This window comes from Salmo salar, chromosome ssa27 (assembly GCF_905237065.1).
Source record: "Salmo salar chromosome ssa27, Ssal_v3.1, whole genome shotgun sequence".
Lineage (NCBI taxonomy): Eukaryota > Metazoa > Chordata > Actinopteri > Salmoniformes > Salmonidae > Salmo > Salmo salar.
The window spans coordinates 9,516,462-9,535,135 of record NC_059468.1 but is presented as its reverse complement, the minus strand read 5'-3'; the positions used below and the strand labels follow the sequence as shown (position 1 = coordinate 9,535,135).

Here is an 18,674-nt window from a genome sequence, read left to right as displayed (position 1 = left end):
TCATGTGATTTTGTGTGTGTGTGTGGGGGGGGGTGTTGAGGGAACGATTCAATGGTGTATAAGCAAGGCTAGTGAAAATATACAGAACAGGGAGGATCTAAGAGTGACTGAATCATATATTTGTTTTACCTCTTTTTGTTCCAGTCAAGACAAATTCATTTAGACTTTGAAGTAACAGACAGACTGATGAATGTTTATTTTTTTATTAAATTGGGGGGGGGAAATAAAATCACCTGCAGGCTGCCAGTTGGGGAACCCTGGCGTAGGCTGTACAGGGCCCTTTATATGATAAAAGGAAATGGAGTGAAAGGACCATGCACTGCCTGGACCTTAGTGGTACTGTGTGGCTGTTAGGAGCTTGGTGGCAACAACGCAAGTGTTGTGTGTTCAATTCCCACTGGGGACAGTCATATTAAATTGTATGCATTCACTGATGTAAATCGCTTTGGGTGAAGTCTCAATGACATGAGGTAAGATGAAATTCCAGTGAACCCGGTGGAGGCACACAGTCTATTCAAAATGTCTTGTGTTGTACAGACATTGTTCTTTTATACTTTATAAAAAAATCATTATGCACAACTGCAAAGAACGCGACCTGCAACGAGACCAGTTCGTAAATTCTTCCTGGAGTGCCAGTGGCATCTGGGTGTTCGTAAATTCAGCAGTTATTCTGCGCTATGGCACACTCAGGGCGTAAATTAGCTCTGGCTATCTACTCCGATTTCAGAGCACTCTCGTCTGAGTGTGCCAGAGCGCAGAATAACTGATGAATTTACAAACTCTCAACACCAGTTGAATATTGCCTGTGTCAGTAAACATCGGCAAAAAAGCTTCATTAAATTGTTGCCAGCAGCACAGTTAGTCACCAACGCTCTGGATAACATGATAACAGCCTAACCAGCTCCGCAAGGGTGAGTAAAATGGTCAGTGAGGTGTTCTCTCATTTATGTCTGGGAGAAGCTGGCCAAAGTTAGCTTGACTGCTGTGAGGTCAAGAACGACCAGCTCAACCTTGCTCCTCGGCCAGAGCGTCCAGCGTGCGCTCTAAACGCTCTGAATTTATGAAGGCTTACAAAGGCCCAGAGTGCGCACTGGCACTCCAGAGTGAATTTATGAATGCTCATTAAGTAGATTTCGGTTTCAAAACTGTAAGTCTTAAACACATGCTTAGTACTGTTAAAAAACACTGGGATTCAGATAAAGGTGCCTGAAACAATGTGACTACTACAGAGCCCAAGATGCAGCAGACCAACAAACAAAATACAATTACTTGGGGTTTTATTTTTCGGGGGCTGAGGGTCCCCCCCAAAATGTCCCCATGTTGGGGAATAAGAGATTTGAAAGTCTAGGTTTGAGATCAAATATGTCACCAATTACTGTTCCAAAATAAATTAGAATGTCAGATCTTTTACTTAATAGTGGAACTCTAAACATGCACAAATTCCCATTGGAACACAGCCACTTTAAAAGTGCAGGGCTTGTGCAACGTGCCATACCTTCATCTTACAGGAAGTATATATATATGTGAGGAGAAAGCTGAAGTCTCCATCTATCCATTGATGTAAATATATCCTCTGTCCGATTCCCAGTTCGTCCACTAGATAGCAATAGGAGAACACATGATGTCTCTTGGCCACTTGAAACCAGCTGCATCTGCTTTGCGTTGTGAATCACTGTCCCAAAATGGCTGAACGTATTTCTCAGCATGGGGGTTTCTTATGACAGTAGAAAGATTTGATTTCGATTTCCCTAAAAACAATTCCCAAAAAACAATGCCTGTAGCTTTCAAATAATATATAAGTTTCTATTTTCAAAACAACCGCTCAGAGTTTGACTTGTTAATCGGGTTCACTTGATCTATTATTATGAATTAGATTCAAATATGATCCCATTCATGCAGAAATACAGAAAATCCTAAAGGGTTCACAAACTTTTCTCTTAGCACTGTAACTCTGCTGGCTAGGTTAATTTACTAACTGTGTTATGTATACTTGCTGCAGATAGATCCCTGTGGCTCAGTTGGTAGAGCATGGTGTTTGCAACGCCAGGGTTGTGGGTTCGATTCCCACGGGGGGCCAGTATGGAGAAAAAAGAATGTATGAAATGAATTGAAATGCATGCATTCACTACTGTAAGTTGCTCTGGATAAGAGTGTCTGCTAAATGACTAAAATGTAAAATGTAGAGGTGGAGGCATCAGAATCAAACTACTTGGAACTTGTCTAAACTCTTCTAGATGACCCAAAAAAGAGAGAACACTTCTTCCAAGTTGGTGTGAGAACAATATTTCTAAAACAGACATTTAAATCAAGGAGGTAAACTGAACTGAACTGCAGTGCATGCACATCCTATTCCATTGAAATCCTTGTTACTGGCTTACTCAGTACTGCTGAAACTCAACTTGTATGCATTAGAGAGGAAACGCGCCGGGACGATTGCTTCTGACCAAAACACCGGTTGTAATTTGTTGTCCTGTTTTCTAGGATGTTTTTCCAGAGGAATTCAGCCCCATGTATGACACATCCCTGATGTGGGACTTTTTCTCCAGACTGGAGAAGCTGCTTCCAACACCAACATTTCAACAGGTAGGTGCAATTTGGGAAGAGACAATTGTGGCAGTCTTGAATTTCTGATGTCTTTGATGTCTGGTAGTACTAACAGGAAGTTGCCCCACTGTGTATTATGTTGTCATATTGCTGAGTGTACCATAAATTCTTGTTACTTGGTCAATTGAATTTGTTGCACGTTTAAAACCACCTCCCGTTCTCAGACTGCATCCTGGCTCAGACCTGCCCCCTCTATGCTGAAGGAGTGTGCACAGTCTGTGACTCAACCTCAGCCTTTGAAGACTCTCCTCCACCACCACAGATGCCATGGCCATTTATTCGCTAATGGTAGACATTTTTGTTGAAGTTTTTCCATCTCTGTATTCATACAGTGGCAAATAAGATGTATTACATTTGAATCATGGTTGCATAACACCTGCTAGAGACTCACACGTCAGCCACAGTTGAAAAGCTCCCACTAATCAATGACACTTGTTATACCGGCTGCAGACAACATGTAAGACTGATGGAGTGGTTTTGATCTTGATCTGTAAAACATGCCTCTGTTAATGTTAGCAGTCAAACAGAACGCTTCTCCTTCCTGAGCGGTATGACGGCTGCGTGGTCCCATGGTGTTTATACTTGCGTACTATTGTTTGTACAGATGAATGTGGTACCTTCAGATGTTTGGAAATTGCTCCCAAGGATGAACCAGACTTGTGGAGGACTCCACATTTTTTTTCCTGAGGTCTTGGCTGGTTACTTTAGACTTTCCCATGATGTCAAGCAAAGAGGCACTGAGTTTGAAGGTAGGCCTTGAAATACATCCACAGGTACAACTCCAATTGACTCAAATGATGTCAATTAGGTTATCAGAAGCTTCTAAAGCCATGACATCATTTTCTGGAATTTTCCCACTGGAATTGTGATACAGTGAATTATAAGTGAAATAATCTGTCTCTAAACAATTGTTGGAAAAATTACTTGTGTCATGCACAAAGTAGATGTCCTAACCGACTTGCCAAAACTATAGTTTATTAACAAGACATTTGTGGAGTGGTTTAAAAATGAGTTTTAATGACTCCAACCTAAGTGTATGTAAACTTCCGACTTCAACTGTATCTCTCTGTAGTTTTCTCCATTAATCTTTCCCATAAAACATAGAACCACAGTCCCTGCCGCTGAAAAACATCCCCACACCATGATGTTTCCTACAGACGTGACGCTTGGTATTCAGGCCAAAGAGTTCAGCCTTGGTTTCATCAGACCAGAGAATCTTTATTCTCATGGTCTGAGAGTCCTTTAGGTGCATTTTGGCAAACTCCAATCGGGCAGTCGTGCCTTTTACTTGGCTTCCGGCTGGCCACTACCATAAAGGCCTGATTGGTGGAGTGCTGCAAAGAAAGTTGTCCTTGGTGGTTCCAAACTTCTTCCATTTAAGAATGATGGAGACCACTGTGTTCTTGGGGACCTTCAATACTGCATACATTTTTTTGTACCCTTCCCCAGATCTTTGCGTCGACACAATCCTGTCTCTGAGCTCTACAGACAATTCCTTCGACCGCATGGCTTGGTTTTTGCTCTGACATGCACTCTCAACTGTGGGACCTTATATAGACAGGTGTGTGCTTTTCCAAATCATGTCCAATCAATTTAATTTACTACAAGTGGACTCCAAGTTGTAGAAACACCTTAAGGATGATCAATGGAAACAGGATACACCTGAGCTCAATTTCGAGTCTCATAGCAAAGGGTCTGAATACTTATGTAAATAAGGTATTTCTGTTTTACTTTTTTTTATACATTTGCAACTATTTCTAAAAACCTGTTTTCACTTTATCATTATGGGGTATTGTGTGTAGATTGATGAGGAGAAATAAATAATTGTATAAATTTTACAATATGACTAATGTTACAAAATGTGGAAAAAGTCAAAGGGTCTGAATACTTTCCGAATGCACAATGTACAACAATACAGCAGTTTGTAAATATCAAAGTGTCACTACCGTAACAAAATACAATACTGTATCGATATTAACCGGTTTTGTATCAGTATTGACCGTTTCAGGTGTGGCAATTTCAGCGTATTTTCCACTTTCCAAATCAATAGATGCACAATCCGAAAATCATATGATACAATCCAGAATATCCGAATTTGTATATAATTGAGAAATTATACACGTACGGTTGTGACACTTCTGGACCACATTTAGATTTTCAGAGTTTAGCTCATTCTCAAGCAGAGGCACACATGATAAAGAATCTCAGCTAAGTGACCATAAGGTCAGTTGATCCTCTTCAAGGGGCAGTGCAGTCCTGTGGTTTATATATACTGTATCTGTTTCTACATTATGAGGTTGGAATAATACTGAACTTGTGAAAATTATAATGCCCTTTTAGTGTAAGAGCTGTTTAAAAAGACCGCCTGAAATGTCAGTTTGTTTTGCAAGGCAGCGGGTTTGGACCGCCTGGCTACATCACCAGACGGTATAAGTTAACAGACCAATAACAAAGAGAGTTTGCCCACCTGCCAATAATAGCTATACATCAGATTACATGTCCCTCCCATTAGGCTCCAATTAAACACAAGAATGGAGCTATATACAGGAAGAAGTACCAGATCTATGTGCAGAGAGGTATGAGGTATTTGAGATAGATATGTACATATAGTCAGGGTAAAGTGACTAGGCATCAGGATAGATAATAACACGGGTAAAATAATAAACAGCAGCAAATGATGAGTGTAATGTAGTGTGTGTGCGTGTGAATATAAAGTATGGTCTAGTGAGTGTGCATAGGATCAGTACAAGATAGTTTGTGTACCATTCATTGACTATATATCAGTATGGCTATTTAGCAGTCTTATGGCTTGGGGTTAGAAGTTGTCTTGGAACCTGTTGGTCCAAGAGCTGACGCTCTGGGACCATAGCCACAGGAAGTAGTTTGGGGGTGCTGCAACTTTTTTCTCCGCCTGCACTACAGATGGCTATATCGGTCCGCTAATACAGGACTAGTAAAGGCCCAGTGCCCTACTGCAGCACCACTACTTCCTGCGGCTATGTACCGGAAGGTAGCAGAGTGAACAGTGTATGGCTTGGGTGGATTCTTCGGCAATTTTTCAGGCCTCCCTCTGACATATAGGTCCTGGATGTCAGGGAGCTCGGCCCCGGTGACACACCTCTCTGTGTCAAGGTTTTCAGAAGGCACTCCTTCAGAGAAGTTTTCAAAGTACATAATATACATAAAATGTGGAGCCGAAATGCTTCTCGGTAATGTGGAATTATGTCAGACATCACCTGTTCTATAGAATACATTTACTATGATTGGAAAGATACTATCTATTTGGCTGTTTTACAGAGAAACGGTCAACAGATGCTGTCCTTCGGCAAGTCAGTTTGTATTCCTTTCGTTCTATTTCCTAACATCTTTCGATATAGCAATATTCAGAAACGCAAGACGACTTCAAAGAGGACCACCTGGAACTCGACCATTGCTTCTTGTAGATGACGTCATGTTTGGAAGTAGCCCACCACTTTGTTTAGGCGACCAAAGGTATTGAATTTGGCTACTACCACTGATATTAACCATGTGGTAACTTACTAGATGCTGTAGGCTACTAGCAACAAAATTAGATCAACATTATCGACAATGGCACTGGCAGACGATGTCGAATGGCCATGGTCGCCGGAGGAGACAAAGGCGCTGATCTCCGTATGGTCAGACGAACAGAATATTCTGGAAATGGAGCAAACATGTAGAAAAAAACATGTTTACAGGGAAATTTCGGAGCGGCTAAATGACCTTGGTGTCAAACGGACGTGGAAGCAGTGTCAAAATAAGATGAAGGCCTTGAAGTACAAATACAGACAAACACGAAGAGACCCAAACAGTAGTGGCCGAACAACCTTTCCAATATTTTCTGAACTGGACGAATTTCTCGCCGCCATGCCTGATATGACCGAGTCTAAGGAAACTGGCGACGAGGAAGATGGTAAGCAAAGGTTAAATGTGTAGTTTTCAGTGACACACCATCATCGCTAATTGTTTTCTTGGAACTATGTATGGATATAAATTACACAAATGGAGTAATATTTTATATTTCTCAAGATTTAAGAGTTTAGTTGTCGCCGGCTAAGTGTCTGTATTATAGTGTGTGAGCGATGTCACAATTTAGGCCAGTATTTGGGTGGGTATAATTTGTAATACGTTCCAACAGGAATCTGTTCCAAAAACTTCTAAAGTACAAGGTTAACGCATACAAAGTAGCTTGATCAATTCACCTAGCTATCTAGTTGCCGAATAGGCATCAACTCACCACGTAGCTTATTTTTAATGTTTGTCCAGAGTGAGGACAGAAATGTTTAGGAGTAAACGTGGCGAGTGAAAAACGAAATAAAATTACCATTCTAATCAAGTGACAAGTGTGGGTATAATTTGTGGAACGTTCCAACAGGAATCTGTTCCAAAAACTTAGCAAATACAAAGTTGTATAGCGGCAGAATAACTTTTTGTATTTACGAAGTTTTTGGAACAGATTCCTGTTGTAACGTTCCACAAATTATACCCACCCTGTCACTTGGTTAGAATGGAAATTCGTCCTCAGCCTTTCACAACACCCCAGACACACACGTTAAAGGTCCAATACAGCCGTTTTTTTAAAATCTAAATATCAAAGTGCCTGGATTAGGACCTGCGCCGCTTCCTGTGTGAGGAAGAGCATTAACCTGCAGGAGCGAGTTACTGCTTTGATGTTTGCAGAGAACGACAGGGTGTTGTCTAGGTTCTTGGCACTCTGGGTGGGGGACACTGGAGTTGTCAACCATGATGGAGAGGTCTTGAAGAGGGCAGGCCTTCCCCAGGAGGAAGAGCAGCTCCATCTTGTTGAGATTGAGGTGGGTGTCTGACATCCAAGCTGAGATATCTTCCAGTCACACAGAGATGCGTGTAGCCACCTGGGTGTTAGAAGGGGGGGGGGGGTCATCTGCATAGCAATGAAAGGAGAGCGTGTGAAGATACGACTGAGCCAAGTGACTTGGTGTATAGAGAGAAAAGGAGAGGGCCTAGAACCAAGCCCTGGTCACCTGATAGGAGGAGAGAGAGAGAGAGTCAGCTTTGGCAGTGCTGAGAGCCTCCTTGACACAGAGAAGAGCAGTCTCCGGTTGAGTGACTCTCCTTGAAGCTTGACTGGTTCGGGTCAAGAAGATCGTTCTGAGAGAGACATGGAGAGAGTTGGTCAGAGAAAGTATACTCAAGTGTTTTAGAAAGAAGAGATACCTGTCTGTAGTTTTTTAAGTCAGAGGAGTCGAGTGTTGGTTTCGTGAGGAGCGGATGTCGTGTCAACCTTTTTCAAAGGGATTGACCATGTCGTCCGCAGAAGGGGGGGATTAAGGAAAGAGAAGGTGGAAAAGAGTATCCTAGGGTTAGAGGCAGAAGCTTGACATTTAGTGATATAAAGTGGCTTTAGCAATGGATACAGACGAGGAGGGAGTGAAAGGATGACCGGTCATCCGTAAGTTTAGTTTTCCTCCATTTTCGCTCCGCTGCCAACCGCCCTGTTCTGTAAGCTTGCAATGAGTCACTCAGCCACAGAGCAGGAGGGGAGGGCCAAGCCGGCTGGGAGGAAAGGGGACAGTGCGAACAGTGGAGGCTGGTGGGAGAAGCTATAGGAGGACAGGTTCATTGTATTGTCTGGAATGGAATAAAAGGAACGGAGTTAAGCACGTGGTTTCCATATGTTTGATACCGTTCCATTTATTCCATTCCAGCCCTAACAATGAGCCCGTCCTCCTATAGCTCCTCCCACCAGTCTCCACTGAGTGCGAGTCATAGGATGCGGGAAGGGAAGGGAGTAAGGTGGAACAGGCAGAATCAGGATACAGGAGGGAGAAGGATTTACCAGAAGGTAGATATGATATGATAGAAGAGGAGAGAGTAGTGGGAGAGAGAGAGAGTGAAGATTGTGACAGTGCATGACCATCTGGGTAGGGGCTGAGTGGCTAGGGTTGGAGCAGAGGGAGACAGAAAAGGACACAAAGTAGTGATCAGAGAGGGGGGGGTTGCAGTGAGATTAGTAGGCAAAAGTATTGCCTGCCTTGTGTGGTAAGGGACTGGGAAAGGGTGAGGTCAAAAGAGGCAAGGATGGGAGAGAGAGCATTGAAAGAAATTAATTGAAGGGATATGTCGGGAGGTTGAAGTTGCCGAGTATGAAGAAGGGTGAGCCATTGTCAAGAAATTAGTATATCAAGGTGACCAAAATTCCATCCCACCAAAACAGGCTGAAATTTCAGGTGTTATTTTCAAACAGCTTTTACACTAAAGGGCATTATCATAATTTTCACATATTCACAGTATTATTCCAACTTCATAGTGTGGAAATATACACTGAGGATACAAAACATTAAGAACACTTGCTCTTTCCATGACAGACTGACCAGGTGAAGACTATGATCCCTAAATGATGTCACTTGTTTAATCCACTTTTTTTTTTTTGAGCCTTGTGACAGTTGAGACATTGGACACACCTAGTAAGCAATACTATACACATTAAAAAGTGAAATACTGTAACTATGTTATCATAAAAATACAACTCCAAGCTAGAAGTATCAGAACGCTTAGAAAGGTAGTTCTAACCTTAAATATGACTGGGAGAAGTGTCAAGAATAAGAAAGCAATATATTCCATAGTACACTAGAACACAGCAAACATGAACAACAGTATTAACATAGCTGAGGGAAATTGAGCAAAATGTCCACTAGATGACAGCAAACGGACCTATCACACACAAGGTTAGAACACTTAAAGGTAGTTCTGATACTTCCAGCTTGGAGTTGTATTTTTATGATAACATAGTTACAGTATTTCACTTTTTAATGTGTATAGTATTGCTTACTAGGTGTGTCCAATCAATTATGTAACCACTCCCTCTTCAAATTAGGGCTAATTGGAAAAGCTGTTCAAAAGAGGACATTGTATTATTTCTTTGTACTCCCTGACGAAGGCCATGCGGCCGAAACGCGTCGGATGTTTAAAACCTTGTTTCTATTGAACATGCCATACAAATAAAGGCATTTTAATTAATTATATGAAGAGTGCCTTGGTCCTCCTTTTTGAAGACTTTACATGTTGCGTTTCATATTTTTGTTCAGTGTATATAAAACATAGGAAAATCAAGTTTTTGACTGCACTGGGCCTTGACACAGGGTGCAGTGCCTTGAGAGCAGTTGTGGGGGGGGGGGCTAAGTGCCTTGCTCAAGAACACAACAGCAGGGCACAGTTTTTCAAAACTGTAGTTTTAGAAATCGAATTGGGTATTTCAACACATAAAAATGCGACGCCGATTCTCGGAATAGGGATTCATATTTGGTAATCCAATCTGACCTTTTATTCAGGAATAAATGTTTTTGCATTTTTCCAAACCCAAAGGCTGTGATTAGGATTGTTTTGATGCCGTTAATCATGATCCCGCTGGAAGGGTGGCTACAGCGTGGATTTAGAAAGTTGAAAGGCACCACAAGCAAGATATTCAGTGTAACTAAGGTGGGGAGGTTTAAAAACAACAACTTTCATCTGAAAACCAAAGCTTCATTATGTTAAATTGACTGCAGTATAGTATGTGGTCAGTTGTTATATTGAAGTATCAAATAAAGGCATGTACTTACATGTAAGTGAAATGCAGGCTCAATTTAAACAAAAAAAATCTTAGTTACCTATATTCGTGTAGGCTCAAGTCTGTTTCACCATGAAAGCGGAGAAGTAATAGGCTATATAACCTGTCCAGTAAAAGGTAAATCTCTAGGCTACTGCCACCCACATTTAGCTAGCCAGCAACAAAACATCACCATGATGTGTGAGATCTGCTCATCTGTACGCTGCAATCGCAATAAAGGTGGCTTGGAACGTCAACAAAGTGTTTCTTTCCTACCAGGTCGTCCTCTTCCTCTGTCGTCTCTGCGTCTTTTGGTTCCTCCACTGCGGCTGGTGTCCGCAGCTCTATGGCAAGTTGTTCAGCGCAGAGACACAATGGACTACGGGTTGGTGGAGGAGTTTGTAACCACTGTGTTGGAGATAACCCCTGATCTGATGAGTTACAGAGAGAAAGTCCAGCTCATCATGGGGCTGCGAGCACAGGTGAGAAATTAAGAGGGGTGTGGTTGAGGTAGGAAGTTGGGTGACGTTGTGTTGTCAAAATCCCCCTGCAGACTGAAATCGATGTTTGTTTCGTCCTCTACAGTAAGGGCCCTGACAACTATACCATATTTGTATTACTAAGTGGAGGTATGCCATATAACTGATTTTACAATGGGTTTTGCAGGAGGCGGGGTAGCTTGCGCTAGTCCCACATGGCCAATCATATTAGCTGCACACTCTGATCATGCCGTCTGGATGGATAGGCGCAGAAGAAGGACTAGTCGGATAAATAACAACATTAATTGTTGCAAGACACTAAACGGAAGCTTTCTATGCTGTATTGTATCGACGTCTTAATTTGTTTTTACTTAGCTCGCACGCTAGGTGCCCATGCTAGCCAAACAGCTGTGGTCTTTCCAATGAAAGTAAGAGTCTTGTGGGCGTAGCCAATATGACGACGGAGTGACGTGGCTTCTCTTAATACAGGCTTCGGCTGTACTTTATAGTATATACCACATACTAGAACATTCCTATATCGTATTCAAATCAAATCAAATTTATTTATATAGCCCTTCTTACATCAGCTGATATCTCAAAGTGCTGTACAGAAACCCAGCCTAAAACCCCAAACAGCAAGCAATGCAGGTGTAGAAGCACGGTGGTTAGGAAAAACTCCCTAGAAAGGCCAAAACCTAGGAAGAAACCTAGAGAGGAACCAGGCTATGAGGGGTGGCCAGTCCTCTTCTGGCTGTGCCGGGTGGAGATTATAACAGCACATGGCCTAGATGTTCAAATGTTCATAAATGACCAGCATGGTCAAATAATAATAATCATAGTAGTTGTCGAGGGTGCAACAAGTCAGTTTACTGCCAGATTGGTTTGCGTCCAAAATGTTTCAGTGTTACCTGTTTGTTGTTGACAGCTGGTTCTGGAGTTGTGTCGCTCTGATCATTCAGCCGACCCGGAGACCATCCAGCCACACCTGAGCAGGATGAGGACCTGCATCATCACTCATAGAGAAAAGGAGGTGAGTGCCACTCTGTGATCAAGACTTGTAACTCTGCCGCCCGGGTTAATTTACTAACTGTGTTATGTATACTTTCTGTAGATAGATACAGAGGTGGAGGCATCAGAGTCAAACTTCTTGGAACTCGTCCAAACTCTTCTAGATGACCCACTTGAGAGGGAACACTTCTTCCAGGTTGGTGTGAGAACACATTTTCTGCTAAACTGACATTTAAATCTGGGAGGTAAACTGAACAGCAGTGTGTGTATGCACAATCTTGTCCTCATTATGAATGGTGTGGCTGTTGAACAAGTTGAGGAGACTAAATTACTTGGCGTTACCTTAGACAGTGAACTGTCATGGTCAAAACATATAGATTCAACGGCTGCAAAGATGGGGGAGATGTCTGTCCATAATAAAGAGGTGCTCTGCTTTTTTGACACCACACTCCAAAAAGCAAGTCCTGCAGGCTCTAGTTTTGTCTTAACGTGATTATTGTCCAGTCATATGGTCAACTGCTACAAAGAAAGACCTAGTTAAGCTGCAGCTGTCCCAGAGCAGAGCGGTACGTCAGTGGGCTAATATAAATACTATTCATGCCAGTCTCTTGGCTAAGAGTTGAGGAGAGACTGACCGAATCACTTGTGTTGAAAATTCATGTTAACACAGTTAACAGCACTGACACGCACACAGTTACCTCACCAGACATGCCACCAGGTATCTTTTCACACTCCCCAAATCCAGAACAAATTGAGGAAAGCGGACAGTGTTATATAGAGCCGTTATTGCATGGAACTCCCTTCCATCTCATATTGCTCAAATGAAAAGTGAACCTGGTTTTAAAAAAAACTGCTAAAGCAACACCTCGCGGCACAACGCCTCTCCCCTATTTGACCTAGGTAGTTTGTGTGTATGTATTGATATGTAGGCTACATGTGCTGTTTTTAGATGTATGTAGTTTTGTCCTTGAGCTGTTCTTGTCTATTAATGTATTGTGTCACGTTTCAACAGCTAATGAGGATCCTAATAAAATACAAAAAATGATATTCCATTGAAATCCTCATCACTACTCGGTTCTGCCGGATCTCAACTTGTATGCGTTAGCTAATATTGAGTTGACTTTGTTAGGTTCTGAACAAACGGAGTTAAAAACTCAAACGGACAACTAGGAAAAAGCTCAAACCAAGTTTATTCACCCACTGGGTCATACAGCTGCAAAGACAAGGTATGATTACACAAGCACATGTATTTATAACCTTCTAATAGGCGGGGTCAACTCTGTGCACGTCTAGACAGCCAATACATCTCTGTTGCTAGGCAGGAACTTAATTGGGCCCTCTCACTGCCTGACACTAGAACCTTTGTGGGCGTGGAATTGTATGTATGTGAGAGGACTGTAGTAGGAGAGTTGTTGTGGTGGGCCCCTCTGCCCCCCCCCCCCAACCCCCCCAGAGGTTTCTTCTCACTTCATCAGTTGACTTGACCTCGAGATGCAATCGTCGCTCCTCCCTTGTTCTGCAGCTGGCCTGCCTTATCAGAGACTTAACTATTGCCGTTTTGCCTCCCTCCTAAGAAACAAGAAGGTCAATCAGTACGTTCTAGTATGGAAACATGAAGAAGTATATTTCAAGCTTGAATCCAACAACGTATAGCTACTAATGATGTCAATAGAATGCATTTCATCTGTTGTACACCACTCAGATGCACTTTAATGTGTCTTCTAGGAAGTTTTTCCAGAAGAATTTGGCCCCATGTATGACACAGCACTGCAGACTCTGATGTGGGAGTTCCTCTCCAGGCTGGAGAAACTGCTTCCAACACCAACATTTCAACAGGTATGAGCAATTTGGGAAGGGCCAGCGGTGTCAGCCTTGGCTGATTTTTGAATTGGTGTTGTCATATTGCTGAGTGTACCATACGTTCTTGTTGTTACTTGGTCAATTGAATTTGTTGCACGTTTAAAACCACCTCCCGTTCTCAGACTGCATCCTGGCTCAGACCTGCCCCCTCTATGCTGAAGGAGTGTGCACAGTCTGTGACTCAACCTCAGCCTTTGAAGACTCTCCTCCACCACCACAGATGCCATGGCCATTTGTTCGCTAATGGTAGGCTTTTTTTCCCCCAGCTCTGTTTTCATAACAGTAGAAAATAACTGTTTTGTAAGATTTTAAATCATGTCTGTAACCACCTGCTCAGAAACGAACAGGCCTGCTACACTGGACGTGTAACGTTTGCAGAGCGTGAGATGTTCCTGGTGTTTGAAAGGAAACCTGGGCGGAAGCAGCGTGGCTCTGCATTCATTTACGCTTAATATGTTATTTTCAAGATATCAATTTGGTAAAGAGCTGAGGCATGGGGCTGGAAAGATTAAATCGTTCATATTCCTAAACAGAGCTATGGATGCAAGGACTGACCATCCGTGATACCAAAAATAGTTTTAACCATGTTTTGAGGCTATATAGTGTTTTACAATTACGTTGTTTACAAACAATCTTATATTTGTGGTTCTGATGGTGTACGACAGTTGAACTAAGCTCATGAAGCATTTATAAGTTATATTCTTCAAGAATCAATGGGTATATAATGAATGTAAAGGTAAAAAAAAAACATGTAGCAATCACAATAAGACATTTTATTGTTCTCTCTTTTCCACTATTTCAGCTCATTCATCTTGTGATGATGATCGCATCCTCTCTTCACTGTCTCACAAGTTTCCACCTTCAGAGAGGGTGGAAATGGACATTGATGAAGCACGCTCACATAGCCAGTCTATAGCCACATGTGCACCCAGAAAAGAAAGGGACACTTTGATAGAGCAAGATAATGCAGAGAAGAAGCTGGGGATGAGTTTTGACACGGTTAAGAAGGCAGTGGAAATGACGGATAGAAGGAACGAAGAATGGGGAGAGAAGAACTATGAGGAGAGACTGCAACATCAGTTGGATTATAATGTTTTACAGGTCGAGATTGTAGATGGAGAAGACGTGTCCTCAACGTCATTGACAACAGCCGACAATGTCGGACAGACCTGGTCCCCAAAGGAAACGGAAGCGCTGATCTCTGTATGGTCAAAGAAACAGATTCTTCAGGCGATGGAACGAAGTTACAGAAAAAAACATGTGTATAGCGAAATTTCAAAGCAGATGAAGGACCTTGGCGTCAAAAGGACTTGGAAGCAGTGTCAAACAAAGATAAAGGACATGAAGTTCAGCTACAGACAAACACTGAGGAACCCAAGCAGTAGTGGCCGAGTGACCTGTCCATTCTTTTCTGAACTGCACACATTTCTCGCCGCCACGCCTGATGCAACTGATATCCGGTTGCCTGAGTCGAAGGAAACTGTCAAGGTTTCAGATCCAGAAGTCATGTTCTCAGATCAGGATGAAGGGCCTTCTGTGGATGTCAAGTTAGAGAATCTACACGAGGAAATGGCTTCCAGAAAAGAGACACACAAGACACTCACTGGAATGAAAACAGAAGCGAGGAAAGGGGATGAGGCTTTTCACAGCCCTCAAAGTGACAGCAGGGTGAAAATCGGAAGAATATCCCACCGTTGCGAACAGATGGTTGAAGACACGTCAGATTTGGACCTTCAGCCCGTAGTGATGTTGACGCAACTTGATGAAACCCTTCTGATGACAGGTGAGTAAAACATTTGATATATCACTTAAAACAATAGATTAATTTATGGATGTTTTACGTGTGTAGAAAATGTAATTCCAAGTCTCAAGTTAGAGGTGAGTGACTACTCTCTGTATCCTCCTCTCAACACCAGGTGGTGATCCTCATCCTGTTTCCCATACCACAGGGCAGTCTTCTAAAAGAAGCAAACGTGCCAAAATATGCTCCTTTTGTGGGAAGAGTTTTGTTGAAGCAAAGGATTTGACAACACACATGAGATCTCACACTGAGCAGAGCCCTCACCAGTGCACCCAGTGTGGGGAAGGCTTTGACCACCCGGACGACTTACAAAAACATTGGCAGAATGATTGTGACGAGATGATGAAACAGGGGGTCAAGGAACACCAGCATGGAAAGGACAGGATCTCAGGAGAGTCCAGTAATGCAAGTACTGATCCAAAAACATGCCATCTATGCCATGAGACATTTGAATTTCAGTATGTGTTGAAAAATCGTCTTATTGTATTTCACAAAGGCAAAAGCCTTTATAAGTGTCCTCTGTGTATGAAGGGTTTTGGGTACCTCCGTGATTTGAAGAAAGACCAGAGTGAAAAAAGAGGTTGTCCTACAAGTGAAGCCGTCAAAAAAAGGAAGGAGTTAGGGTCAAATGAAAATGTTGTCGGACTGAACTCGACCCCCAACAAGTGCCCTGACGTCTTCAAGTGCTCCTTTTGTGAAGAGATATTTTCTCGGTGCATGGACCTGAAGAGCCACTACAGTCGTACTCATCAATTTACGGGACCGTTCCCCTGCCCTTCTTGTCAGACGACTTTTGTTTCATTAACTGAGCTGCGCTTACATCAGAGAAATGAGTCCACTCCTTACCAATGCTCTTTGTGCCAGCGATCATTCTTATCACTCGATAAACTGACTGTTCATGAGAGAATTCACACAGGGGAAAAACCGTACCTCTGTGCTGAGTGTGGAAAAGGTTTCCGGGATGCAAAAACCCTGGAAGAACACTCTAAGATTCATATTGAGGGAGAACTCCACACCTGCTCCCATTGTGGGAAAAGTTTCAAGCGAAAAGAGCTATTGAAACAACACATGTTAAATCACAAAGATGCCGCTTTCATCTGCCCAGACTGTGGGAAGAAGTTTTTTCGGTTGGTATGGTTAAGAAGGCATATGTTAATCCACACTGGCGAGAGACCGTTCCTCTGTGATCTCTGCGGGAAGGGTTTCAAATCTACAGTTGAATTGAGGTTGCACACCCGGACACACACTGGAGAACGGCCGTTCAAGTGCCCAGAATGTGGAAGAAGTTTTAAGCAGAAGTGTCATCTGCAGATACATCGGCGGACACACACAGGGGAGCGGCCGTATCCGTGCACCGTGTGCGATAAACGCTTTTATGTCAGCAAAGATAGAAAACGACACATGCTCATCCATACCGGAGAGAAGCCGTTCAAATGTCAAGTATGTGGCATGGCTTTCAACCGTAAAGGGCATTTGAGGGTACACCAACAAACCAAGAGGTGTTCATATAGGCACACAAGTCCCCTACATAGCACATCATTATAATAAGTGGTTTCCTGACTGACAGAACTGGACCTGTTCCTTTAAGCCACATTTTAAGATCTGAAGCCAAGAAAAAGTATTTGTTTACAAAGTGACAACAATATAAACCACAGTTGTAGCCTATGTTTGTTTTTTTGTTACAATGATGGATTTTGTAAAGAACTTCAAGGACGTGTTATGTATGTGACTGTTATTACATTGTTTTTTTTAAAGGCATGGGCATAGCGTCTGGTTATTTTAGTTGTTAGTTGGGTCATTCCTAGTCTGCGGTGCTTTTTGGACCTAACTTTTGGGGGGAAAGTATCTTTTAGATTTTGTTGTTGTATTCTATCAGAAAAGGGACATGTTTGACTTTATGAAAGACATATTGGTCAAGCTCAGACACTTAAATGTTTAGGTGCATTTTCCAACCGGTTAGGTGCATAATCCTAACAGGGTCAACATAACTGGAAATTTGGAGCCTAAATCAGCCATAGCTCTGTGAGTGAGCAAGATTGAGGTAGCGTAATGGTGAACACTTGAACCGGATTTTTAACTTCCCTATCAAATGTTTTAACATTTTAAGGAATTTGAGTGGGACATACAGAATAACAACATGGAAAAATAGATGTTTATTTAGCTTTGCACCATTGGTGGGAAAACAAAGAAAGTATGACACTTCTTGAATAGAGAGAAATAGTAAATATTGGTGTCTTTTTGTAGGCACTAACTCCATGGTTCGTTGGACAAAGCCTATAGGGAAATGAATGACGTCTTTTGTAGGGTTTTTGGATAAACGCCGAAAATAAGGTCTGGTAAACACAGGCTTAGGAGATCTGACCTGTTTTGTTCTATGAGATAATCTTCGTCAGCTAACTAGACTTTGAGTTTTGAAACATTTATGTAATAATAAACTAAACGTATATAAGATCTCCTAAGCCTGTGTTAGCCTCTGACCTTATTATCGGCATTTAACCCAAAACCCTATTCTTTCCCCACAGGAATGTCTGAACGAACTAGAGGTAACTCATTTCCGCTTTAAAGGACTACAAGCTGGCGAGCTCTATGTGGTGGCATTGTAGGAAGGGGCTGTTTTTAAAGGAGCATTACAACAAAATAACAGGGTGGGAAGTGACATCAGGGACACACAGAAAACAAATAAAATAATAAATACAATAATCATGAAAAAACCTTTTTGAAGAGAGAAATTAACTAGGACTATAAAATAATAAAAGCTTTTAAATATTTGATGGGTTCTATTTCTTATGGACGTTGATGAATAACACTCGAGTTCATGGCAAAAAACACCTACATCCACTAAAAAAATTTTGCAAAATGCATAAAATTCCCTTTCAAGATCCACATTTTTGTGTTTTTAAGGTAAGACACTTGACCTTTTATATTTAAAGCCTTTTGGAATCAACATTTTACAGTAAATAAGAAGTGATATTTCCCGGGAACAGAAAAAGCACCACATTGTAGGAATGACCCTGATGGTTTTGGCTGCATTTCAGTCATATTGCACAGATTTTCAGACTCGAGTCATATTGATTGGGTGCTTGAATTGTTCAACACCACAATGTCCATTTTTTTGGGTGACCGAAGTAAAATGATTATAAAGGATTGTGTTGTCATTGGGAGGAGTATGATTCAATGGTTTATGATCAAATTCAATGTTAGATTCTGCACATTTTGCTATGAGTAGAGAAAATATTGTAGTTTTAAAGCTACTTTCCTGGAATACTGCACATTTTGCTACGTGGTGAAGAGAAACATTTGCAATTTTAAAAACTAATTTCCTGCAATTATACACATT

At 41.9% G+C, this 18,674-nt stretch overlaps 1 protein-coding gene across 2 annotated transcripts; it reads left to right on the top strand.

Annotated features, from left to right (window-relative positions):
• The first annotated feature begins 5,806 nt into the window (after positions 1-5,806).
• LOC106588427 (zinc finger protein 615) lies at positions 5,807-18,663 on the top strand. Of its 2 annotated transcripts, none has more exons than XM_045709260.1 (8): positions 5,807-6,535; positions 10,469-10,671; positions 11,594-11,698; positions 11,780-11,872; positions 13,402-13,512; positions 13,659-13,782; positions 14,339-15,319; positions 15,486-18,663. In XM_045709260.1, the coding sequence occupies exons 1-8, from the start codon at positions 6,193-6,195 to the stop codon at positions 16,880-16,882; spliced, it is 3,357 nt and encodes a 1,118-aa protein (XP_045565216.1). In that variant the 5' UTR covers positions 5,807-6,192; the 3' UTR covers positions 16,883-18,663. The 2 variants fall into 2 exon arrangements, with proteins under 2 accessions (XP_045565216.1, XP_045565215.1); XM_045709259.1 differs by having other exon boundaries at positions 5,811-6,535; positions 15,453-18,663.
• The last annotated feature ends 11 nt before the right edge of the window (positions 18,664-18,674 follow it).